This window comes from Gobius niger, assembly GCF_951799975.1.
Source record: "Gobius niger genome assembly, chromosome: 11".
Taxonomy (NCBI): Eukaryota; Metazoa; Chordata; class Actinopteri; order Gobiiformes; family Gobiidae; genus Gobius; species Gobius niger.
The window spans coordinates 22,268,094-22,293,448 of NC_136862.1; the positions used below are offsets into that span (position 1 = coordinate 22,268,094).

The 25,355-nt window shown below is 40.4% G+C and overlaps 4 protein-coding genes across 4 annotated transcripts; 2 read left to right on the plus strand and 2 right to left on the minus strand.

The window, feature by feature from the left end:
* Positions 1-123: 123 nt before the first annotated feature.
* On the minus strand, positions 124-4,012 carry htatsf1 (HIV-1 Tat specific factor 1). Its single transcript, XM_079565814.1, has 10 exons — positions 3,838-4,012; positions 3,380-3,541; positions 3,053-3,299; positions 2,764-2,811; positions 2,523-2,677; positions 2,189-2,352; positions 2,022-2,118; positions 1,789-1,878; positions 1,576-1,713; positions 124-986 (listed from the first exon to the last, which is right to left on the minus strand). Exons 2-10 carry the CDS (start codon positions 3,539-3,541, stop codon positions 702-704), a joined length of 1,386 nt encoding a protein of 461 aa, XP_079421940.1. The 5' UTR covers positions 3,838-4,012; the 3' UTR covers positions 124-701.
* Positions 4,013-4,162: 150 nt separating this feature from the next.
* Positions 4,163-6,893, plus strand: bod1 (biorientation of chromosomes in cell division 1). The gene is made up of 4 exons (XM_079566442.1): positions 4,163-4,440; positions 4,690-4,814; positions 5,466-5,686; positions 6,545-6,893. The coding sequence occupies exons 1-3, from the start codon at positions 4,297-4,299 to the stop codon at positions 5,683-5,685; spliced, it is 489 nt and encodes a 162-aa protein (XP_079422568.1). The 5' UTR covers positions 4,163-4,296; the 3' UTR covers position 5,686; positions 6,545-6,893.
* Positions 6,894-9,352: 2,459 nt separating this feature from the next.
* stc2b (stanniocalcin 2b) lies at positions 9,353-15,895 on the plus strand. The gene is made up of 4 exons (XM_079566441.1): positions 9,353-9,646; positions 12,300-12,442; positions 13,441-13,652; positions 14,402-15,895. Exons 1-4 carry the CDS (start codon positions 9,508-9,510, stop codon positions 14,709-14,711), a joined length of 804 nt encoding a protein of 267 aa, XP_079422567.1. The 5' UTR covers positions 9,353-9,507; the 3' UTR covers positions 14,712-15,895.
* Positions 15,896-17,286: 1,391 nt separating this feature from the next.
* Positions 17,287-20,135, minus strand: bnip1b (BCL2 interacting protein 1b). The gene is made up of 6 exons (XM_079566548.1): positions 20,041-20,135; positions 19,503-19,595; positions 19,329-19,420; positions 19,027-19,134; positions 18,799-18,917; positions 17,287-17,940 (listed from the first exon to the last, which is right to left on the minus strand). The coding sequence occupies exons 1-6, from the start codon at positions 20,122-20,124 to the stop codon at positions 17,744-17,746; spliced, it is 693 nt and encodes a 230-aa protein (XP_079422674.1). The 5' UTR covers positions 20,125-20,135; the 3' UTR covers positions 17,287-17,743.
* Between the last annotated feature and the right edge of the window lie 5,220 nt (positions 20,136-25,355).

Sequence of the window (25,355 nt, forward strand, 5' to 3'; positions counted from 1 at the left end):
TATATTAAACCAAAGCATTATTATTATAATTGTATCCCATTATAAGGCCCATTCATTGAAGGTTTAAACAACTCATTTTCAGTGCAACAAAAAGAGAAAAACCTTCGGGACAGATTTCTTCAGAGAGAGGGTTTATTTGAGATTCGTTTCTTCAGTTTGAGATTTGTTTCTTCAGTTGACTAAGAGCTGTTGTGAGATGAAAACAAACGAAAGTATCTTTGCCTGTGTTTGCGTCTTGGAGATGGAAAAGGACGGTGTGAGTTTGGAGGCGAACAGACAAAAGAGCAGGACGTTTCGCCTCTCATCCAAAAGATGACTCAAGAACCTTCACCGAACATGGACAACTCCTGTACGACTGAGAGCTTACACAGACAGACAGAAAATAAACAATGTGAAAAAACACATTATTTCTCTCTTTTTGCAATCGTTGGGAGCTATTCTAAGTGACAGCAATTTAAAAAAAATAAAACAAAATCTGAATTAATGAAATGATCACATAAGACAACATTTTCTGTTATAACAGAAACAAAGCTGATTTGTGCACCACACCGCAAGTATTTAAAATGCTTTGAAGACACTAAACACACAACGGTTGACATTTTAACCGTTGCTGAAATGGTGAAGAAATTCTGACTTTGTTTCCAAATCGCAAAACTGTCATCAAAAATGTCCAGTAAAATGTTTAATTAACTTTGTCCATTCTAGTTCACGGGAGGTACAGCTTCAGCCTCTTCGTCGCTTCCTGCCAGGCTGCTGTCAGTCGAGTCCATCTCCTGTTCTTCCTCCTGTCTGGATGGACTGTCTGTTTGGGGTGCAGGTGGCTCAGGCTCAGTGCTGGCAGCAGGAGTGTTGTTTGTGTTTGCGGAGGTAGCGCCCTCTTGTGGTGGTTTGGCTGCATTCCCGTCGGCTTGGGCTTTCTCACCCTCTCCGAGAAAAGAGGACCAGCCTTTGAGACGCTCCTCCCGCTCTCTTGCCGTTTCCTCAACCTGAAGGTGTCAGAGAGGGTATGCAGATCGCATTACATCATGGTAAGGCATAGCAACAGACATCAAGGCTACACTGAATTATTTGATCTAACCATCAGTGCATTCACGTCGATGACCTTTTTTGAAATCAAAACGGTCATAAATATATGATGAATTTGCGACCTACATGTTCTCGTTTTTTAGTTCAAATTAGGCAAATAGCTGTCGCTGGTATAACACTCTTTTTTTGCAGACAAACATTCCTCCCTCAACATTTGTAACAACCTCGATTCTACTTTCCATACATGCATTTGTGGGTCTCCTACTTCACCATGGTTCAATTTGAATTCTGTTTGTTCCCCCTGAGTAAATAATAAAGGCATTTTAACTAATCAGTGAGGGCCTTAGATTTTTCTGTATTTTCTAAAATCTACATCTAGTGCATTTCAACGGTGCACAGAAAATATGCAAATATCATAAAATATCATCTCATGAATTATAGATGGGATGTTAAAAAAATTATGTGAAAGGTTTAACCATTTCTACAGTATATGTTGAGCACATAACTTTTCATTTGTATATTGAGCAGAAAAGTAGGTTGTTTTGATACCTGGAAGTCAGTGGTCCCGTCCCAGGGCAGAGCAGAGAGCTGCCTTCCTCCAAACCAGCGTCCATTAAATGACTGCATACAAGCGTCGGCTTGATCCGGCTCTTTAAACGCGATTGAGGCCACACCATCGGGATGTCTCTGAAACACAACACAAATTCAAATTAAAACAAAGCAAAAATACAGATTTAAATAAATCAGAGAAACTGAACTTACATCGAAGAGAATGACTTTTTTGACTTCTCCAAACTTTTCACACTCGCTCCGAAGGTCATCTCTATATTCATTTAACACTAGAGGGTCCTCCTACAGCACAGAAAGAGGCAGTAAGCACACATGTGATCAGAAATGAAAAAACAACAGGGGAAATGTTTTGTTTTGCCAATTATCTATATGGCTGTGTGGTGTTGTTTTTCAGAAGAAACTCCAAAGACTTTTTGTTTGTTTACCTCAAAGTCACTGGGATGAAACATGTTCCTGATGACCACAACCTTCTCATGCCTCTTGCGTGCCTCTCCTTGTTTCTCAGGCCTCCAGTCCAACTGTCTACGCTCAGATAAAACTTATAAGTTATTTGTGCATAATAAGTTTACATTACAAACAGAAATGTGAGTACTTTTGCTGCTGTTTGAGTTTCTTCTTGTATTCTTTGTTCTTCTTTTTCTTTTTACTGGCATCATAAGTTCCTTTTAGTTCAAACCTCGCTGCCTCCACATGTAGTTTGTAACCGCGCACCTCAGTCTCATCAATGAGACGCAGAGCCAGTTCCACAGACTCTTTCTGCAAAATGAAGCAATACTAAATCAAGGCTATATATTAGAGAGAAAAACAAAAGGAGGAGGGAGAAATTATTTAACATAGCAACTTGCAAATATTTGTTCATTTGTGGATACTGTGCATTCCTGGTGGATGTAATGTTAGTTCAAGATTAATTACAGCGAACATGAAACCTTTAAATAGCAGCAGAGGCCGTCTCCCTTCAGATTTCCCTCTCTGTCCTTATACAGTTTAACTTTATACTCTTCAGTGACGGGGTCTCTCATGACGATGCCGCACTTTGTCATGAGCTCAACAAACTCCTCTGTTCCAATGTCAGGGGGCAGGCCTACAGACAGGGAAGGCAAGGGAAATGTTCAAGCGGAGGAACGAGAGATTACAGAAATCAGGAAACATGGAGTAAACGACACTAACCAGAAACGTAGACATTTGTGTTTTTGTTATCGTCAATGTCAAACCAACCTGAGGGCAGACAAAAAGCAACTAAATTATTACTACATTTCTTACAACAGGGGGTGGGCAAAGTGCGGGCCGGATACAGAGCAGAGAGATATTTAATTCAACATTATCATATCTTTTGTCACAGCTTTGAACAATTAAGCTTGAACCTTCAGTTGTGTAGTTAAAGGTTATAGTGGGTTGAAGTTTGGGTTTAGATTTGGGTTTTTATTGTAAAACTACAGGATGTTTTAATGGTAATTACCCGGATCTCCTTTCCTCTTCTCCCCTTTTTGCTTCCCGTCCTGGGCCATGTCTGGTTTGACCTCCTCTTCCCCTGTCGCTTGAGTTTGGGAGACGTCTGCCGCTTTCTCTGGCTCGGGAAGGATTCTCTTCGATGGCTCTGGAGCAGCTGTTCCAGTGTCGGCTGCTGCTGCACTGTTTGCATCTGGATTTCCATCTTGATTGAAACCATAGTTGGCCTGATAGGCGGCAAGAAAGTCCTCTGTGATCTGTCAAGAGAAAACTTTAAGGTCAGAAACGGCTTAAGGAGCACACTATAGTGTATACAAACAAAAGAAGCATCTCATACTTTTGGGAACCAAGCTTTCTTCTCGTGGTCCCAGTCGTAAACAGTACCGTCTTCAGGGTCGGTGTAGGTGTACGGGTCAGAGGAGCCATCCGTGTTTCTCTGCCCGTACATCTCCTGCATCTTCAGCTGATCCATAAAGTCCTTATTCGCATCACCGCTCATCTGCAAAAACAAACAAAACAAACGACGGTCAAAGCCTCTGTAATCTTCAATGAATCAGGTGGTTTGCATGATAATAACCCACCACATCAATGTATTTTCATTGAAATTACAACACGATCACCAAACAACTTCCACAGTGCAAAACGTTGCTCATTTGATTGTTTCGTATAGTTTAATAAAGTACTTCATAGACCAACCGGTGAAATGATACATGTAAATAACACATCAATGCAGAAAGCTGAAACAACAATGCTAATGTTTACTTAGCCATGACCAGGTCAGCGCTAAAAAAATACCTTTGCTAGTGGTGAGGTCAATGCAGTAGATCCCCGGGAGATTTATATAACCTTATGTTGCACAATGTAAACCTTTATTTTAACGTTTGCTTGCGAAAATGGTAAAACCCATAACTTTATCCCTCCAAACCTGCGCCCATTTTGCGCTAGCACAATTAAATGATGTGCTTCCGGTGTCAGGGATCCAATGCGCATGCGCACTCACCCCTAAGAAGGAGTGTTTGATTTGCAACACGGCGCCTCCAGTTTGTCGCAAAAAGAAGATCAGTTATTAAAGAAACTATGGCAATGTCACGGTAGGCATAAATCAAACGCACTTATTCGGTATAAACAAGCGGCTAGTTTGTTAGCAACTTGTCTGCATCCGTGGACTCCATTCATAGAAACGTCCCGTAGAACTGTTATATTTAGTAAAAACTCTAGATTGTTCATGTAAATCAAATCTGCATTTTAGCAGTGATGGCGGAGGGAAGTGGCGGTGTGAACGGGGCCAATCTGCCTCCAGGAGACCCGCAGCTCATCGCTCTGATCGTGGAGCATCTGAAAAACAGAGGTCTTTTTGACGAGTTTCGCCGCGACTGTTTGGCAGATGTTGACACCAAGGTACACCGCAGATTTTTTAATGTATGATGATGATGATGATTATTTTTATTATTATTATTATTACTACTATTATTATTATTATTATTATTTGTATTTTAGTCTACAGACTGTAAATAAACAATATATGACCGTGATTTCAAGCTTATTTACTTACATTTTAACATGTGATGCGTGGAAATAAAATGGACCAAAATAATTCACATGAATTGCATGAAGAAACTGACACGGCTGATGTGTGTGTGTTACCAGCCTGCCTACCAGAACCTACGACAGAAAGTGGACAACTTTGTGACCACTGACTTGGGCACTCAGGAGTGGACCTCCACCATCAACAAGAACCAGATGAGGAACGGACTCAGGCAAAAAGTTGTCCAGTAAGTTCTTAGTTTGTGATCGAACATGTGACCAACTTCTTGATTTTTCCCACCAGGAATAAATTAAAGAGTGATATATGAACGTCGTTTTGTTCTCTCACACAGTATGTGTGTATCTGTTGTACTGTCTTGTACTGTGTTAATGCTGAGAAGGCATGGATATTGCATGTAAAGTGTGTGTGTTATGATTACCTAAATGACCATGAGATTTATGAGTTCACAAACAAAAGTTATCACTGATTTGTTTGAGTCTGCACCCACCGCCGGTAGGTTGAGCCAATCTGGCAACAGGCAGAATTGCCATGAGCTTTACATTTGCTGACAGTGCTGATACTACAACACTAGCATAACAGCACTTGCAAAAAATATTGTTTTTAACTGCATAACCTACATTTTACAATTGTACTGTTTTAAGACTTCACTTTGATTGGATCAAGGTCGTCGTGTTTTGTAAATGCTCCGCTGAAAGTCTATTACAGTTTAATAAGGAGGCATTCCAGACATTACAGTGCTTGTTGTTTGTGCAGTCATACAATCTGCCTTTTTCCACTTTAATATTATATATTATAATAAATGTATCAGCAATATTAACGTTTGCAGCTTTTATTAATATTATGCATGTATTGGAGATCATTTCTGCTGTGTTTTCAGGTCTGGGATGCTGGAGTCAGGAGTTGACCGAATTATAACTCAAGTTGTTGATCCTAAAATGAACCACACCTTCAGACCACAGATAGAAAAGGCCATCCATGAATTCTTGTCGGGGGAAAAGAAGGAGGACAGTCCGTCTGATTCGAACACAGTGCCACCTGAACCGAGTGAGCCTACAGAGTCGGCTCCAGCTGCCATCAGTGGACCCCACACTCCCTGAGGTTAGTCTAAACTTGAGCTACTGAGGGTTGCCGAATTCTGTTTAGACAACACGTTTTGTAGTTCAGTTTTCTCTATCATTGGTTCCCAAAGTTGGGGTCTCGAGGCCTTGGGTGGGGTCCCTAGATGATCTCAAGATAAAATAAAAATAAAAATGCTACTAGTTTTTAGCATATTTTAGAGGGTAAAACAGCAAATAATTTGCGAAATCCATTCAAATATCCAAAATAAACGGTTTAAAAACACAATAACTTGATTTTTTAAAATGATTTTCTGCCCTAAAGCAGCATAAGAGGCAATAACTTTATACAACAGGGGTCCCAAGTGGTTTATGCACCAATTTTTTTTATATTACTGAGAAAAAACATGATGGATTTTTTGGGGATATAATTCATTGAATATACAGTTAATCATGGTTGGGGACAGTGTCTCTGGATTGGCAGACCGGGGTCGTGGTCCCTCTTTTTAAGAAGGGGGACCGGAGCGTGTGCTCCAACTACAGAGGCCTGCCTGGTAAGATCTACTACAGAACCTCGTATTCAGAAGGAACTGCGGTTTTCGTCCTGGTCGCGGCACACTGGACCAGCTCTATACCTTCCATTGGGTGCTCGAGGGTTTGTGGAAGAAGTGTGCACGGACAGGGAAGTCAGGGCATCTCTGCTCAGACTGCTGCCTCCGGGACCTGGCCTCGGATAAATCGAAAGAAATTGGATGCATGGAGGGACAGTTAATCATCCATTTGTGTTTTGTTTGTCCGTTTGATCAGGCACTGCATACTACTATTGTGTGTTCAGCAAGACTCTTCATTCAGTCTCCTCATCTGTATCAACTGGTTGATATATCTTCTATCTCTTTTGTAGATGCATAAGATCTATGTCGGGATGCCAGTGCCACGGGATTTTCATTTGCGGGCACCAGAGGATGAAGATTAGGCCTGAGATTTCTGCCTTTAGATCCGAGATGTCCCGGAGTTTCTGCCTTTAAAGCATCTATGTGAGAGGTAGAGATGTAAATGATCTTACAGGTGGCAGCACACTAAACCTGTGCCAAAATATGGATTCTTAAACTACTCATTGGAGCTGGTTAACCAACATGGGTTACTATATTGAACTATTGGAAAGAGTCAACCCTCCCACAACGTCACAATTTCGCCTTCTAATTTCCTGGATGTAGTTGTACATAATTGTTTTTCCCCAGCTTTGTTATTAAACATGGTCAAAATTAAGCTTGTTCACTTGATTTACAAAAGTCCTGGTCACTTCTTGCCACAAGGTGGGGTAGGGCGGCATACCGTTTAAATCAGAATAGTTTGGTACTGACTTCAAATAGTGAACAAACATTGTATTGCTCTGCTGATGGTGGACATGTTATCTCATTGTTTTTGTGAGTGTTCAAAGCAATTTACGTTTAGTGTTTGTCTGCCTTGGTCGATTGTGTAACATCTATTGATTCGGGGGTCTTGTTTTCGAAGGAGGTTCAGTCGACGATAATGCAAATGTTTTTCAAGGCCGTGTTTTCAGAAGCCCTACTTGACACTTCATTAATGGTTTCACAGCATAAAGAATTGCATCACAGCCTCATTAATTTCAAGCACATTTACAGATCATTTTTAATTGAACTCTTCTTGACTTGGACAGCACAATTAATCATCATCGAATCACACTGTACTTTGAATAGTTGCAAATAATCGCAAAGGCTGCTGTTCATCAAGTAAAATATCCCGTCTCCATGGGTGTATAACGTATAAAAGCTGCTAATTCTGTTCAGACCACTGTGATTCTGGTACAGTACATTTAAAAAAAAGTTATTTTAGTTTCACTTCTCTGCTTCTAGACATATAAAAATATGTGCACTGGGGACCAACATTTTAGTTTAAAAACGTATTGGTATTTTACAGAAATTGTGTAGTGGTTCTTCAACTAAATGGCCAATCCTTTGCTTAGACCCATCAGTCTCAGCATGAACCATGTGTCCATAGCCAGACTCTACTGTTGTTGACTATGCAGCGAGGGTCCTGTTCTGTTTATCTATGGGAGGGGGTCCGTCTGCGTTACTGTGCCATTGTGAGCATGGGACCGCGTGTCAGGGTCAACGGTCATATAGTGGGTGGTCACCATAGTCTGTAAAAATAACTGACGGGGTTGTTTGAGGGGATGTTGTTTTGGAACAGGAATCTGAAGGAAAAGAGCGGGAAAAGTTCAACAAACATGCAGGAACGTCTGGACGAGGGATGCCCCCCCGAGGAGCCCCATCCAGCAAAACATTGACCTCCTCGCACCACGTACTTTCTGAAGTCATCCTCGGGACAGGACACAGTGATGGAGCAGGCAGTGCAGAGTCACACGAAAGATGTTTAAAAGAGAACAAGCTTGTCAGACATTTTTCTGGGGACCAAGTCTCGCGCCACGATGAAAAACGTTGTATGTCACACATTGAGGACTCTAAACAAAGAGTCAACTTCTTACACCATTATCTTACTAATTCGTTGCTTTATTGACAGTAGAAATAAAGCAATAACCTCCCGATTACTTATTAAATCACAATTTCATTGGGCTACATCCAATTACTGCAGGTTGGAGTGACCTGGCATTGGACACGAGCGATGAACATAACTTCTGTGGTTCATTGTACCAATTAAATCCCTTTCCAAAGTCTTCGCCTCTGGTCTTGGATGCGCCAGATAGCCTACGTTTCTGCTGCACGTCCTCCTGCCAAGAAGCCAGCTGCTTACCCTCAAAGGTGCACGTATACGCGCGTGTGCGCACCGCTGGCCCGGTGTCAATTGAGTGCAGTCATCTTCGGAATCAAAACGGGCCCTCGTTTGCTACTCAAGCACATACTAAGACCGCGATGCTGGAACAGTTTGGGGATTTTATTGTTGGTACTTTTCCTTTTCATAATAACTTCACAGACACGCGGCCATAGACTCGATCATTCAAGATGAATAGAATGTTTTTAACCGCTTGCTCTGACGCAAAGACTAAGCATCTTTGAAGAGCAAGATTTTAAACGAACAAGTGCCCTTTTCTCTACAACCCCTAGTTTTATTTATTCAAATGAGGCTTTATTTTGCGTATACAAAGCTCTGTTATGGTCTTCACCATTGCTTCTGCTCCAATAATCCATTTAGCCCATATCCATCTAATTCAGAAATTAACATGCTCACGGTTGCTCAGCGTGTTTTCAATGTACCGCCGGGCCATCGGTCTCAGAGAGCAGAAGAAGAGCGGGCTGCAGCTCCTGCACAGAACAACGCTCTCCGCATCTTGTGCTTCATATCACTCTTTATTTCTTGTCAATCGGCCTCATGTTCACGGAGGAACGACGAGATGAACAAGTCGACAGTTTTGTATGACCTAAAACTAAACCTTGTGTGTCGGACACGAGCACCACTTATTGCGACTGTTTTGGTCTCAGCTCTATGTTCTCTGCATTTGAGAAGTGACAGAGTATAGCCTATAGCAATATATCTGAACTCAAATGTCAAAGAATTGATCCCTAGATTTATTCCCCTATTGAGCGGGGTTGATGCGTTATGGTGCCATAAGCATTACGCGTAACCCCCATTTGTTTACGCAGCTCCACATCTCAACACAACGAGCTCCACTTATGAGTAGTAATAGACTCCACTGTCTCCTGGTCCCATAGCGTGTGCACGTGGCTTCGCTCTGATTGGTCTATACACCAGGTCCCATTACTCAGCCGCGCGCTCTCTGATATATTACAGCCCAAATACTAGGAACTCCTGCAAGTCAACACTCCTCCTGGCGCTGCGCTTTGGCCGTGAACAAACAGATAGACACGGACCGAGAAGGACCTGGACATGTACGCGCACAGGGCACATGCGATTGTGGCGGTTTTTGTGGCGCTCGTCACCCGGCAGGCACTGAGCACGGAGCCGCACGACTTTCAGGACAAACAGATGACTCAAGCGAAAAGACGATTGACTCTGCAGAGCGTAGGTGAGAAGCAGCAGGTGGCACGCGCACTCTCTCACAGACACACATAGGCTCAGTGGATAATGTGCCTACACTATAAGGGCTTAGGTGATTCATTCACTAGGGTCGTTTAACACAGGGCTGAACCGGATTGAATTGTCCTGTTATTATTTAACGTGCGCCTTGATGATCTTGCACCGGTTGAAAGTTGTTCAATAAAGTTAATTAAATTGAAAAGTGGGTTTGCTGAGCGCCTATATCTGACCAGAACTGAACTAACAACTACAAAAAGTTTAGACAATGTGTTGATGGTACAGCTTGTGACCTTGTGACCCGCGTGTTTAGGGCGTAACATTTTGACCTCTGAATTGGCCCCAAATTGGCCCGTAATTCCTCAGTAATTCCCTGCAGGCTGATGATGTCTATGTGCCCATGGCTTGTGGCTGTCATGATATTTTTGCTGCTGTTTGGCTGCCTGCTCTGCGCATCATTAAATAATCTTTCTGTGAGTGCTTTGCAGTCTTCGCAAGGTAAACGTTTCATTCAAACGACTACTAATTTACGAGTTCACTAAGACCACGTGCCCCGCCCCACAACCGTTCCGGGTCGTGCCGGGCCGCTCCGCTGCTGTTTGTAATTCAATGCGCAGCTCCACATTCCCCTCGCGCCCCCCTTGCAGCAGCGGTGAGCGCGTGACGACACCTCCGGCCCAAGACTGACCTCCGCCTCGGGCACCACTCCACATCCAGCCACGGGACAGACCACCAAGGCACAGGAAGAGACAGCCCGCCGGAGACAACTGGGACTATTCACACGGACCTAACAAATGAGTCTGGCATTACTATACGATTGGCCTGAACAGTGCAGGCACATACCTCTTCAACACATAGGGACTGGGTTTACTGCCTATATTTAGTAGGATTCTTTAAACTGATAAACTTTTATATGAATAAGCGGGATCTGGGGGACATGATTAATTCTATTCTGCAGCACAGTATGATTTTGTTCATATGAATTAACCCTTTCGGTGCTTAATGCTGTACAATGTGGCAAGATCGAGTTTGCATAACGCAACATTTCATCCATAGATTAAAATGCATACAAGCAGTTTTCATCACACTTTATTTTACACTGTGCTTGATACATTGTACCTGCCACATTTAGTACAATGTAATGTGCTACATAACAATATGTAATAGCTTGTTCCTATTGGTTACATACACAATGGAATATGTAATAGACTCTAATCCTAACTCTAAGAGTCTTTTGTACCTCAAAGTACATGTATGTACTACATAGGTACTAGTAACAAAGCAGATTACATTGCATTAAATGCTGTTAGGTACAATGTATCAAGGTAGTGCAAAATAAAGTCACTTTTTTTTATTTAGCTAGGAAAGTCATTCTGAGATTAGGGGTCTCCTTTAGTCCTGGGCCCAGGGATGAACCTATTGTACATATTTTAGTCAATATTGGCCCTTTTCCAACAGGCAATTCCTGCCCAGCCCAGTGCCAGGTCTACCTGTGTAGTCGAGTGTTTCCACTGGCCAGACCAGGGTCAACCAGTGTCAGCCAGGTACAAGTTTTGGGACTGAGCTCAACCCAGAGCAAAAGCGATGTGAACAGACTGCTGGCCTCTGATTGGCCAGAGGAGAGAGGACCGCCCTCGATAAAACAGGCATGTCCTTACAGATTTAATATTTCACAACATCATACCGCTCTTGAAAAAGGTGATTATGCTGATAATAGCATTTTGCCACAAAGATGCTGCCACTTACAGGTTGCCCATTAACAGAGGTCTACTTCCAAATGCTTTATTTTGACAACTCACAGCAAAAAGTAGCAATGTTAGTGTCTGTCTGAGCATAAGGAGCTACCTTTGAGTTTTGAAGAGGCAACATCTAACTTGAAATGTTGTGTGTCTTTAAATTATATAATCCATCATTAGAAAATGTTAATAATGATAGGCAAGGCAAGGCAACTTTATTTATACCGCGCATCTCGTACACAAGGCAACTCAGTGCGTCTAATAATAATGGCTTACACTTGTATTGCGCTTTACAAGCTTGTATTATACCAAGTTTCTCAAAGTGCTACACTGTAATCATTCACTCCATACTCAGCAGTGGTAGCTGCTGTAGCCACAGCTGCCCTGGGGTAAACTGACGTTGGACCTACTTCACCATATTATACTACTTGTATAACAGTAAAACAGTGTGTTTTGGAAGTTTCTCTCCTTAGGTCCTTCCTGTTGGACTGGACCCAGTTTCCCAGACTCTGAACAAGTCGACTCTGAGATCAGCTGCTCGTTTTCTCGAGTCAGTTGTGGTACACGGTGCCGCCTGTCTTGGCCCCTGAAATCTCAACTTGCATTAGATGCACAACTGATAGTGTCCATTAACAAGTCATGTGGGGAAGGGAGCAAGACAGGAGGCCAAAAATGTTCACTTAATCCCAGTAAAACATTGTGACCTTATCTAAACATTGGTATAGCCAAAAAGAGACTACTACTACTACTGCTACTTTAGGAACTGTGCCTGATGCATACTTAGCAGAAATAGAGAAAGCATTAAACGTTCAACATGTGGTAAGCCGCCATTTGGTATTAGAACTGTACCACTTGCCTAAATGAACTAATCTAATGCTTTACTTCCTTCTCTGTATTTGTCTCTTGCAGGGGATATCCAGGCCTGTCTGGTGAGTTCAGGAGACGTTGGTTGTGGGACGTTTCAGTGTTTCAACAATAACTCCTGTGATATTCAAGGACTGCACCACATCTGTCTGACTCTGCTTCACAATGCGGGACAATACGACTCACAGGTGGGTCCTATTCTCCGGGATGAGGAATTTTTGGACACCATGCTTGAACTTAACCCATAAAACTGAAGAGCAATCTATGGGCTGCTCTGTCCACTTATCATGAACCCCTAATCGCATTGCTCATTTGGTTGGCCAAATGTTTACACACTAATATAAAGAGTGACAGGAACAAATTGACCAAAAAAAATAATAAAGTCCCTGCTTGAAATGGCTAATTTTGTGTGAAAGAAAGTGAATTTAGACAGTTATAATTCTGAAAAAGGACAAATCAACTTTGTGATCATTGTGTCATTCATTACTGTCATTAGTGGAGAATGTGGTATTGAGGCCGGTGGTGGTTTGTGCCCAGCTCAGAGGAGGCTGAAATCAGATAGGAACAGCTTGCCTTCTTTACCAGAATAGACCTGGACACTAGCACAGGACTGACAGGTTTCTGCAAACAAAGCGCACATTTTTTGATTTATGACAGGTTTACACTGTAGTTGTATGTGTTTTGTGACCGTGGTGAAATAGAAAGAAAACAAAGACAAAGCACTTTACTGAAACTGGATTTAGGTCTTTTAAAAACTGCAAGGGAAAGAACTGCACGTTCTGCAACTCAGGTAAACAAAAACATCTTTTCGAGATGATTCAAGAAGCCTTCCAAGACATTTCAACTTGCAGGAGTCTAAGGCTAATATTTCAAATAAAGCCTAATAGTAGGTGGAGGTATGGAGTTTCATTAGCAGTTTTTTGTTTTATTTTCTTGAAGGCGTTCTCAATACATTTTACACATCTTATAGCAATTGGCAAGTTATATTTAATATTCAATTTGAAATTTAGCCGTGTACATTGTTTACATATTTACTGGCAACTGCAAAGAGCAATGCCTTCTCTTGTGTTTTCCAAAATGTTTTGTCAGTAACCCCCCATGTCCCCGCTATATGAATGCATTGCACATAATGCAGTGTCTGTATACACAGTACATGCAGTGGTGATTCATGTTGCTTCTCCTTTAGGGTAAATCATATGTGAAGGACGCCCTCCGGTGCATGGCGCTGGGACTGCGGCAGCGCATCAGTTGTGTGAGCCGGCGCTGCTCGGCTGTTAAAGACATGATCTACTCCCTGCAGAGAGAGTGCTACTCCAGACACCAGCTCTGCCTTGCGCTCCGACAGCACATGGACACCATGGGCAGCTTGGTCCAGTTTCACCTGCTCTTCCCTCCAGGGTCAGACCGAAAAATACTCTCAAACAGAGCCCACTCCATTTACAGATAATCTGATTCTTTCTCATCCAATCAAACTGATTTCCTATGTAAAAGATCGTTCCTAACACAAACCCGGTGTCTCTGGCTAACCAGAATCGACAACTAACACATTAGAATTAGGGCTGGGCGATATGGACTAAAAGTCATATCCCGATATATTTAGGTTAAATATCGATATACGATATATAGCCCGATATTTTTTCCGCAAAGTGAGAGCTGTGAAATTAAATGTTAAGTCAAAGTCAAATACGAGTAGTTTTATTGAAAACTCACTATTAAATGTAAAGCCTGTATAACTCCATATGGTGCACATTAAAAAAACAACATCTTAAATAAAAATTATAAATAAATTATAAATGATATCGTGTCAACGATATAAGAAATAACAAATAAAATTATATCGCGATACGATTTGGTCCACCCCTAATTCTAATCAAGGCAAGCCTTGCTGTGAGGAAGAGCTTATCCAAATCTAAGAAATGTGATTATTTAAGTCATAGTGACTTTATTTTCACCATTGTGGTTTTAGAAGCTACGCTTGTCCCAGTAGAGAAGGTCTTCTGTATCTGACACATCCTTCAACGCCAGTGGGGCAACTGGTCAGGGGAAGTAGGCAGCTGCAGTATACTGGCCAGGAGCTTTGAGAGTTATGTTAAAGTGTTTTCACAATCTAAATGCATTACCATGTTGCCATTTTAAACTTTTTGCAGACCATACGTGGAGCTGGTGAACCTCTTGCTGTCCTGTGGCGATGAAGCTCGGTCATGGGTTGGTCGGAAACTGCAGACGCAGTGCAGTCAACACTGGGGAGAGCTGTGTGGCAGTTTCAGTAGCTCGTGTCCTTTTGGCCAGTTAGACCTCTCTCTGAACTCCTCTAACCTCTCTGTACCGGCCCCCATTGTCCCGGGACCTTCATATCACACCACTGAAGCGCCTGAACTCGAAGGCAGAAGCGTTCCTAATATGATGGAAAATGAAACAGAGTCTGCGTTTACGAAATTGAATGTTACCTCCTCATAGGAAGAAACAGACAGGGTTCAATCACATATGCACTTATTATCAGAGATAAAAAAAAAACTATAATACTAGATAGATAGGATAGTACAGCTGTGACAGAATTGATTCAATCTTTACATTTGTACAAGGTTAAACCATGTATCTACCTCACCATCGCAGTAGCCTCTTGGCAGTGTCCTCCAGTGACAGGGCATAGACTCAGACTCACAAACAGGGATTTAGTGTCCAGCGAGTGAAGTGGCTGGCAGCTCAGCAACAGTTATCTACCTATTTAAATACTTTTATTTATTCAGATGTTTTTGCTTTTTTGTTATGCAGAAATCAGTTTCAGTTTGAACGACTTCACTCTACACCAATCTGGCAAAACAATATGTCCACAGTAACGTCTATTTCCGCAAACATTAGTTTGTGCTGGATTAGGCCACTCTCCTGACATGTGTGTTTTTACCTGTCATTAGACATGTTAAGCAACCACAATTTCACCAAAACATAGTGAGATCACTATTGGCCTAAAGTTACTCAAATCCTGACACTTGCCGATACTGATATTATTGTGCATCCAAAAAAATAAGACTTTTCTCCCTTGTGCAAAATAGACCAGATGCAACAATAAAGACATCTCTGATTTGTGGATTAGTGGTCATAATGATTTGCCTGTGTTCTGTATATTCAGGGCGCCACCTACAGGACTGGCTGAGACTGAATGTTCACATTTAATGCAAACTCCAGGAAACATACAACTTTTTTTTAAAAGAAGAGTTTATTTAAATGACTGTAAAAATACCTTTTTTAGTAGGTTTGACAGATTTAATAAACATTATTAATGCCAATGTTGTACTGTTTTTTATTTCAGATGCATAGAAAACAACATCAACCTACCTACCCTCCTCTACTGGCTCATTATGCACTACTGAGCAAAAGTAACAGGCTTTTAAAAAGGTGCAGTAGAAGAAGAACATTATGTTATGTTTCTTAAACAGAGTAGTCTCAAGCGGGCGTCCGCTATGGTTTTAGAGCAGGGGCGGGCAATTGATGTTTACAAGGCCACACGAGTAACCTGAATTGAGTAAGAGGGCAGCACCAAAAATAACATGAACTTAATTCTGCTCAACTTTCTCCAATTGTACATTGCCCTAAATTATACCTGGAACTCGCTTGATGGTGGTTGTAAATATTGTAAAAAGTAGCAGAACTGATGTTAAGTGATTGTAAAGTTAACAAGCTATCAAAACTCAAAAAAAGTAAATCATTTTTGATTAATCTTTCTTGAGTCTTAATCAACTACCTGGATGACTGAGAAACTACAATACAATATCTAAAGGTGGCTCTTCTCTCTGACTTAGCAGTTTTGTTGTGCATATATTCTAATGTCACTTTTGGAATAAATAAAGAAATATAAAATTATTATTATTAAGTTAAAAAATATAGAACCATTTGAGCCCACTCTGGCAGGGGATGGTCATGGAAAATGCAGAGGGGAAAAAAAGATGGAGAGTCGAGCCAGACAAAATTGCTTTGGGGGCCGGATCTGGCTCACGGGACGCAGTTTGCCTACCTCTGTTATAGAGCCTCAAGCGGTTCGGTAGCCCTGCTCTTTAAGGGTTCAGCCTTGGCTCTGACATGCTTTTATTCCTGGTCTAATCTGGAGTCAGTCCTTGTGTTGAGTGGCTGTGCCACTTCACTGAAGCCTAAAGTTCTTATCCTTATGTTCACATTCTTGAGGGTTCTGCGCAGTATCTTTGCTGTTCCTAGAACTGCACTTTTCTGGACCGAGATGTCTGATGTATTTCCTGGGATCTGCTGGAGCCACTCCTCCAGTTTGGGGGTCACTGCCCCGAGTGCCCCAATGACCACGGGCACCACTGATGCCTTCACCCTCCAGGTTTTCTCCAGCTCTTCTCTGAGCCCCTGGTATTTCTCTAGTTTCTCGTGTTCCTTTTTCCTGATGTTGAAGTCGCTTGGTATTGCTATGTCGACCACAATGGCTTTCCTCTGCTCTTTGTTCACCACCACAATGTCCGGTTGGTTCGCCATTACCACTCTGTCCGTCTGTATCTGGAAGTCCCACAGGATCTTGGCTCGGTCATTCATACCACCTTTGGAGGTGTTTCCCACTTTGACCTTGGAATTTCCAGCCCATACTCTGCACAGATGTTCCTGTACACTATACCAGCCACTGGGTTATGGCGCTTCATGCAATCTTTCCCTGCCAGCATCTTACACCCTGCAGTTATGTGCTGGATTGTCTCATTGGCCTCTTTGCACAGTCTACACCTGTGGTCTTGTCTGGTGTGGTAGATCTGGGCCTCTATTGCTCTGGTGCTCAAGGCCTGCTCCTGTGCAGCCATGATGAGCCTCTGTGCTGTCCAATATACTGTACATATACATATACCTATACCTATACCTATACATATACATATACATATACATTTTCTATGTTTAATGTTGCACAGAATGTAAATGAAACTTCCCAATTATCTTTGCACTGCAGTTGATTGACAAACTACATTCTAACAGTCACTAACATCTAACATCGTGAGATAGAAAAAGATCTACCAACACTCACAGATTCCACAAACAACAATTGACAACAGGACATTTTGTTATTATCGATTATAAAAAGATTTAAGACTTCCACTGGAGAAGTAGAGTAACCTTAAAGTAATTTAAGACAACCTACATCATCCAGAAACTTGAGTTATAAGAATCATTCACCACAGCTAAAATAATCAGTTCACTTTTGCTGCATAATGCCGTCAGAAGGTTGTGAGAATGACCTGATGATCTCAGTAAGTACATGGCAATCATTATCATCCCTTAATTCCCTAAAACCAATTATTTATCAATTCAAGTAGCACCAGTCGGTAGATATGGGGAAAGCTGAAAAAGAGCCACAGTAACACAGGAAGACATTTCTAAGCAACTGCATACCTTTTTGTGCTGGTGCTTGCATCTTAACAATTAGCACAAGTGTATACCTTTAGGCTTGTTCACCACTTTTAGTAAATTGTCTGTTTTTAAGAGTCCATAATTTGCTAAATGAAGGGGAAAAGCCGTTTCTTAAGGATATAAAGGACGGTGGCAAGGAACAGGGCCAGAGCCAGGAAGATGAGCAGCTTATCGGTCAGTTCTCTCCGATTGTATTTGAGGATGAGTTTTCTTCCGAGGTGAATTGTCCCGGTCATGCTTTTGAATTCGTCATTGGTCTCCAGCACCGTCCGAGAGGAAGTGGCTACAGGAATGAGCAAAGGGGAAAGGTTTCAGTAAAATTAAGGTTAGCAGTTGTGTTACGTTTCAATTAGGGCCAAACAAAATATCTTTGCAAAACATTACAACAAATACAGTACTGCAATACTGAATCTATTAAGTTCATTTGTTTTGAATTGTTGAATTGTACCATGCTTCACAATTGACTTTGCACCATGCTCTGTTTGGGTGCAACAATTACAAAACATCAACCAATAATTCCTAAAATGATTGCTTTACCTCCTTGTTCTTAGATTGCATATGTAGTGTTTAAGTAGTACCAACTTAAGAGATATCCATTACTTCCAGTTTCTACAGATATCGATTGCAGAACTGGAAAATATATATAAAGACCTGTGTGTCTCCCAACAACTGTAAGGAGCACGGTCTGGGAATTGAACCACAACTTTCTTGCTGTGAGGATTTGTTTGTTTGTTGCTTTATTTGTCATTATACATGAACTGCACGAGGAAATTTGTCCTCTGCATTAACCCATCCCTCGACGCCACTGGACAACCCGTAGGGGCAGTGGGCAGCGGCAGTGGTGCGCCCGGGGACCCATCTCCATGATGTGGAGCCAGGCTGGTGGTCAGAATCCCCTGGCTGGAGGTCTCACCTATTGTACATATTTTTTGTGGTAGGGGAAACCGGAGTATCTGCCGGAAACCTACGCTGTGACGCACAAGCGCTAACCGCTGCGCTACCGTGTGCTAACCACTCAGCCTGTGTATGCTCATACTGTGTATGTTTTATAGAATGAAATTCTAACATTTAGAAAAAAGGTGACAGTTACAAGTGGCTGTAGATATACAAAACATGGATATGTATGACAGTGTTCATTTACCCAGAGTGCTGATAGTGTCCTCGCTCTGTTTCACTTGCTCAGCCATCATTCTGCTGATAGACATAAGGCTCTCTGTGATGTCACTGCTGGTCTCCACTAGACTCTCCTTTGTCACTTTTCTTAAAAAAAAAAAAAAGGCAATAATATGTACGTAATAATATACATGATATGTTAAAGGAAAGACAAAAGGAAAGACTTGGGTAATTTTTCGAACCATTAACCACTAACCTCTGTCTGACGCTGTTGTTCTCCCCTCTCTGCAGCAGCTCGTCCTTTTCCATGTTGTCGATGCCCAGTTTACAGGCCAGATTGGCCTTTCTCCACGCCGTCTGGTTACTGGAACACCAAATATTGTATGGCCTTTTTTCAGGATTTTTGTATAAAATTATTCCTTTATGTGAGTATCCATAATGATAAGCCACACTAGCATATTAAGCACAATGTTTTTAGAAGGTTTTACATTATCATTCTGAAATGTGAAGTCTGGTTTACATTGATAATAAAGCTTTATATGTAGTCACTAATCAAACCTAAGCATCTGTCTTCTCTGACTCTCTGCCTCTGCCTGGATCTCCATCCGGTCAGTTTCTCTGTCCTGTTCCCGGGCCATCTGCTCCAGGTCCTAAACATGAGACACAACACACATACATTATACTGTTAAAAGCTGAAACTTGCGAGTTCACATAAAATTAATACAATTTGACCTGTATTCTGAGCCTGAGTTTGTTGAAATTTCCTTTGACCTGAGAGTTGAGGTTGAGAAGAGCAGACTGTGGCCCAGGACAGTCTCTGATGTCCTGCACCCAAGAAGGACAAGCAGATAACAAAGGAACTAATTGACACACCAGAAAACATTGACTATTCGCATTCATCTGTTATTTTAATCACTGTTTTCAAATTTCCATTCTGCCTGAAATGAGAGCGTATTGAAATAGTTATAGCAAAGTCGGTCTGCTGAGGTGTGAAAAAGAACCCGAGCATCAACACATCCCTCATACGTATTGTTTGGAAGGTTAAACCTATATTATTTTTTGGATAGTAATAATAGAGTAATTAATGTTACCACCGCATGCTTCCTGAGGATCAATACATATTCAAACGTGCAGACGGCTGATTTGGGAACTGCTGTCACAGTTAGCTGCTAAAGGCTAGCTAAAAATCGATGCATTTATTAGACCTTTTAAAAACTGATCCCACATTAAACAAAAATACAAAATAAATAAATAAATAAATAATTCTTACCTGAATGAGCGCTTTGATTTCCAAGTCATATTTTATTATTTCTTGACTACATATACGGACATGGACGTCCGATGAAGACGCCATATTTGTTTTTGTACGGCAAGTACAAGGGACAAAATACAAAGCAATGAAGTTTGCGTAGGCTTTTAAACCAGTGAAGTAAATAAATATGTATCATTATCATTATCATTATCAATATTATTATTATTATTATTAAATATTTTAAACCCCGAAAATGTCAAAGGTCACACGAAGAAGAAACAGAAACATAGAAGAAGAGGCTGGAGGAGTCTGCACTGTGAAAAAAGAAAAAGAAAAAGAAGTCTTCACACTGTATCAAAAGCCAGGTATTATGTTCCCTATTTGTACATGACTCATTAATATACATATAGAGGAATTTTAAAGGCCATTTTAACATCGTTTGTTCAGAGTGAATGATTGAATGAATGGATACTACATTCACATGTGTAGTATAGATGGCTTTTTATCTGAAATTATATCTATGGTCGGAAACCAAACCCTAAAATAAATCATGCAATAAGCCTTTTTTTTTTTTTTTTTTTCAAAATCAAAAGGACTCAATTATTCATCAATTTAATATTCTTATTCTTTTTTTCTTTTAAACCAAATTGAGATATTTTTGCAAGTATATTGTAATAATCTACAAAGGCTGGTCCCTGTGCCTGATTATTTCTAAAACATTTATAATGATGGTGAACTAGCAGGCTATTTGTTGTTAGCATTACCATAGCAGCTCCACTCTGCTCCCTGAAAGTTGTGGAAGAATTGGGATGTTAGAAATGAGTTTCAAAAATGAACTGAGGACTGACCTGATTCTTTAAAGTTTAAATGCTCTCACTCCCCCTGTTATCATTAAAATGAAAGAAAATGAAATGAAAGAAAATGAAAAAGAAAGAAAAGAGAGAGAGAAAAGAGAGAGAAAGAAAGAATAGGTGCAGGAGCTTTAAATGCAGCACTTTTTTTCTATATACTGTGCATATGACAGAATGGACAACACTGAGCATGGGGTGCTAAAAGATTTTATTATTTTAATATTAAATCAATAAACAGAATCGGACTATTGTGGTTACAAGCAGAGCTGTGATACCAACTCCTGGCTGATACAACAGAGAGAAAAAAAAGAAAAAGAGGCACAAATTTACACAACACAGATTCAGGGCAAGTGTCTGCAAGAAGTTGAGCAACCAATGACAGAACCAGCCTTACAGTACGAACCGACTTTCCACAGTGTGCATAAAGCCACCTACCGTGCCTTTGACACACATACAAAAGTTTAAAGATGAAAATTAAAGTTAGACAAAAATGAAAAACCTGCACATTGAATACACAACATAAATTTAACACAGCGGTCAAGATATTGTATTTGAACAGGCATATGTGAAATACAAATATAGACGTCATTGCTAAAGAGAGGATCAAGTTAGTTTCAGCAGGATATACTCAATTCTGCAGTTTTTGTTGTAAAACTTTCTATTATTTAGAGAGCACTGAGCAATGAAATACAAGCTTCCTACAAAGATTGGGGAGAGGAAAAAACACACAGGACTATAACGACTACAAATAGATCCCATGCCGTTGATCTAAAGTTGTATAATGGTAGTTTTCACCATATAAGACTCTTCACAATGTAGAGCTCAGGATGACGGAAGCTCACCACAGCATAGGACTTGTATGGAAATTACCACTGGTCATTTGTATTCAAAACTAAATAGATGACATTATATAGGATTTCTTCTCTTTCTCTCTCTGCCTCATGCATTTTGGCAAATCTGGTAGGAGATGTAAATCATTGCAGTGTTGTAGAGTATGGTGAGTGTGTGGATATAGAGAAAAGAGTTATTGTCAAAGGGTGGATTGTGGTTTTGCGTTCAATAATGGTTCATTTATTTCTGCAGATGGGAGAAGTTTCGCCCCTCTCTCGGATTCACTGAGAGGAGCTGGAGGAGTGGTCTCTGCCCACCAGCCTTAGGCCTCTACAGTATAGAGACGACTGCGGACCAAAGCCCTTCAGAACACAATGGAAAGCGCCCTAGGAATAACGTCACGTCTCCGGAGCAGTGGAGGACTACTAGGTAAAACAATATATATATATATATATATATATATTTTAGATAATGACAAGAGCGTAATAGAGCTTCTATCTGAATCAAAACTGTCAAAGTGTCTTTGTCAGGGAGAGATTTCAAACTGATAAACCTGGTCACAAACAAAATAGTAATTTCCCATAATATTAAGAAGGAAACCATCTTATCCCATGGATAACAGACCATGGGAATTCAATAGTCACCGTTCATAAAATAACTGACTCTGTTAAGCTGGAGTCTCTGAAATAATTTGCTGAAAATGTAATGTATGATTCAGAGGACTCACAAAATACAACATTTGTGTTTTAGTAAGAGACCTCTTTTTTGTCTTTACTAAATTTGCGAAATCTCTCCCTGAAAAAGAATCTCTAGACTTGTGTCAAAGTCAGGTGCAGTTTTTTCGAATCACTGCATCTCCTGAACAAATTTAACCTGCGATGAAATCACTCATCATTGACACTTAAGAGTCATAATGAAACTGTAGATTTCCAATAGCAAAACAAAGTGTAGAATACGTGTTTACAACTTAGTCAAAGAGTTGCCAATTTCCCCCCGATTCATAGTAAGTTTTAAAGATATAAAGGATTTACATGACACATTATCGACCGTAACATGTACAGTAGGTACAAGTTTCTCTGTGACTTCAGTTAAGCTTTCAATTAAGTTCAATGAGACAGTTAGACTGACATCTGGTTTTATCCTGCATCATTGTGAAACAAAAAGCACATTATTCCTGTGTAACTACATGAAACAATATATTTGCCAGTAGCTTAAAGGATTAGGAAAGGCAATAAAGTAACATTTAGAGAGAAAAAACAAAAAGTGCAACAATTGTCAGAGCATAAATAATTAAATGATACTTCCAAAAAAAAAATGTTTTAGACACAAAAGCGCTTGAGTCTCCCGTCCATCTGCACGAGTTATCGAGGAAGACGAGTACAGACTTACATTCAACAAACAGCAAAGCAGCAAAGATTCACCTCAAACTACAATAAAATGAAAAGGAAAAAATAAAACACAAAGAAATCAGTTGGACTTGTGGAAAGGAGCAATGAAAATATGGCTAATACAGCTTTTTAAAACACGGCCATAATAGCACCCAGCCACTGACAATTAGCACCACAGTTTTCCTCCAGTTTTCTTTCGACTTTAGGAGGGTCTGGCACTTCAATAGAGCAAAGAAAGTATATTTTTCGCTATATTTTTTTTTGTATGGAAACATCTTTAAGAGGCAGAGCCACTTTCAAAATCCATCCAAGGAGATTTTCTTTTTTTTTTCCTTTTTCTTCTTTTTCAAATATTACCAAAAATGCCTGCCTTCATACACAGTGGAAGTTTGCTTCTCTCATCTCTACACCAGTGAAAGTAGTAGCAGCAGCCAGTACAGAGAAAGACACAATGTCGTGGCATAGTGGGCAGAGAAAAAACTTTGAAATAGGACCTGGCTTCTCAAAATCTCTCTTAGCTTATATTATCCTTTGTTAATACAAAATATGGGGGAGACATGTGTACTTTGGGAACCCCGCCCATGCATTTCTGTTAGGGACACCCCCATCAGACTGACAAAAGTGGCGATCGATGCAATATATATTTGAGTAAGGCACCTGGTTCAAACAGGCATCGTATTTAAAATATTGTCTTTACTTTATGGTTAATGTAAAAAACCAAGTGCAATGTTGCGTTAGATGTTGGTCTTCTGAATAAAATAGGAATAAAACAAGTGGAAAAATAACGGTGTGTGGTAGTTGTCACTTATAAACAGACCTTTTTGTGCTCGTTCGATAGCAGCAAATACAGATTCATTAGGATAAGGAGAGCCCAAAAAGCCATGCAACAACTGTGTGACAATGACAAACTTCCACAAAACGTCTATTTTGGCCGATTATTATCTTCTTTTTTTAAAAATAAACTTGATTCTCTCGTTTCGATGCAGCAAACAGCATGCAGAAGCATTCCCACTGCATTCCCATATCAGAGGTTACATCCAGGAGCTTCGACTATTTTACAAAAGAGACAAGTGTGGAGCCAGCACTCGGACAAACAGGTGGAAGTACGGGGTTAACAGTAACATCTGATATATTAAACTACACTCAGAGATGAGACTTCACTAAACAAAATGATAAATATGAAGTTGGTTATGTATCGTCATTTGAGTACAATAATCTTTAGATTGGCAGTTCAATGTCAGATAAGTATCTGTGTGGTAAAGATTGTGATTCAGCAAAATGCATAGATTGGCTTGACTTGTCTCTGTAAATCTGAGTGTTGCAGGACCACAGTCCAAACCAAGACTAAGAGTTTAGTTTATTTCAAACAACTTAATAAAAGGAGTGGGTTCCTTTAGATTAGGTTTAGATTATATACAATCTAAATTTTAGATGTTCAATCTTGTAAAAGGGTAAGAATATTATAAAAACACTGATTTAACAGAGCTTCTGGACTGCAACTGTAAACTTTATTATTATTTTTTCAAATGGGAGATAACTTAATTCATGCTTTGCTAATGCATTTAAGTTTCTGATATAGGCATTGTTCACACCAACTGTAGGCACAATTTAGTCCAATTTTTCCGCTCTTTTGTTTACTTTGTGTTCTTTGTTTTGGCAATTCTAGCTCCATTGACATTTGTACCTATTGACAACAAACAAGGTGAATTTATACAATGTTTAAAAAAATATATATATTCAATGTTAGTAGTAGTCGTCTTGGCTTGTGTGCTTTGACAGTGGAGTGTACTGCAACACTAGAAGCTGATCTAAAAACATCTTGGCTGATGTCTTTCGTGATTGTTTTTTTGGAAATGTTCGATGCGGTGAGTCATTCGTGAAGTCTAGTCTCGCTGAGCCTAGTTTTTACAAAGAAAACTTTACAATCGCACAATTCAAAAACACGTGATCATTGGTCCAAGTGCCTTCAGGGGACACGCTCATGAATGAAAACATGTAAAGCAAAGAAACATCACTCCATACAGATGCCAGTCGAATTCAGCACCGTGTGACAATCAAAAACATTTTGGGAACAGGTGGTGTATCTCCATTAATATCTACGTTGGCCTTTTTTTGTGTCAATTTGTATTGAGAGCGTTGCACCATTTCGACAGATGTTGATTCACGAAAATGCACACACAATATTGAATAGAGAATGGCGACATTAACAGAATTACATAAATATACTTGTTTTGATTTATATATCGAAGAAGTTATTATACCC

Bases quoted from the DNA above. Each gene is read 5' to 3' on its own strand.
- stc2b (XM_079566441.1), top strand. From the start codon at position 9,508: ATGTACGCGCACAGGGCACATGCGATTGTGGCGGTTTTTGTGGCGCTC. The intron at 9,647-12,299 runs GTGAGAAGCAGC...TGTCTCTTGCAG, and splicing joins ATTGACTCTGCAGAGCGTAG to GGGATATCCAGGCCTGTCTG. The intron at 13,653-14,401 runs GTCAGACCGAAA...AACTTTTTGCAG, and splicing joins CACCTGCTCTTCCCTCCAGG to ACCATACGTGGAGCTGGTGA.
- htatsf1 (XM_079565814.1), bottom strand. From the start codon at position 3,541: ATGAGCGGTGATGCGAATAAGGACTTTATGGATCAGCTGAAGATGCAG. The intron at 3,300-3,379 runs GTATGAGATGCT...TTCTCTTGACAG, and splicing joins AGAAAGCTTGGTTCCCAAAA to ATCACAGAGGACTTTCTTGC. The intron at 1,714-1,788 runs GTAAGTTCAGTT...GTTGTGTTTCAG, and splicing joins AAAAAGTCATTCTCTTCGAT to AGACATCCCGATGGTGTGGC.
- bnip1b (XM_079566548.1), bottom strand. From the start codon at position 20,124: ATGGCGTCTTCATCGGACGTCCATGTCCGTATATGTAGTCAAGAAATA. The intron at 19,596-20,040 runs GTAAGAATTATT...TCTTGGGTGCAG, and splicing joins AAATCAAAGCGCTCATTCAG to GACATCAGAGACTGTCCTGG. The intron at 19,135-19,328 runs GTTTGATTAGTG...TTGGTGTTCCAG, and splicing joins CAGAGAAGACAGATGCTTAG to TAACCAGACGGCGTGGAGAA.
- bod1 (XM_079566442.1), top strand. From the start codon at position 4,297: ATGGCGGAGGGAAGTGGCGGTGTGAACGGGGCCAATCTGCCTCCAGGA. The intron at 4,441-4,689 runs GTACACCGCAGA...GTGTGTTACCAG, and splicing joins TGGCAGATGTTGACACCAAG to CCTGCCTACCAGAACCTACG. The intron at 4,815-5,465 runs GTAAGTTCTTAG...CTGTGTTTTCAG, and splicing joins CTCAGGCAAAAAGTTGTCCA to GTCTGGGATGCTGGAGTCAG.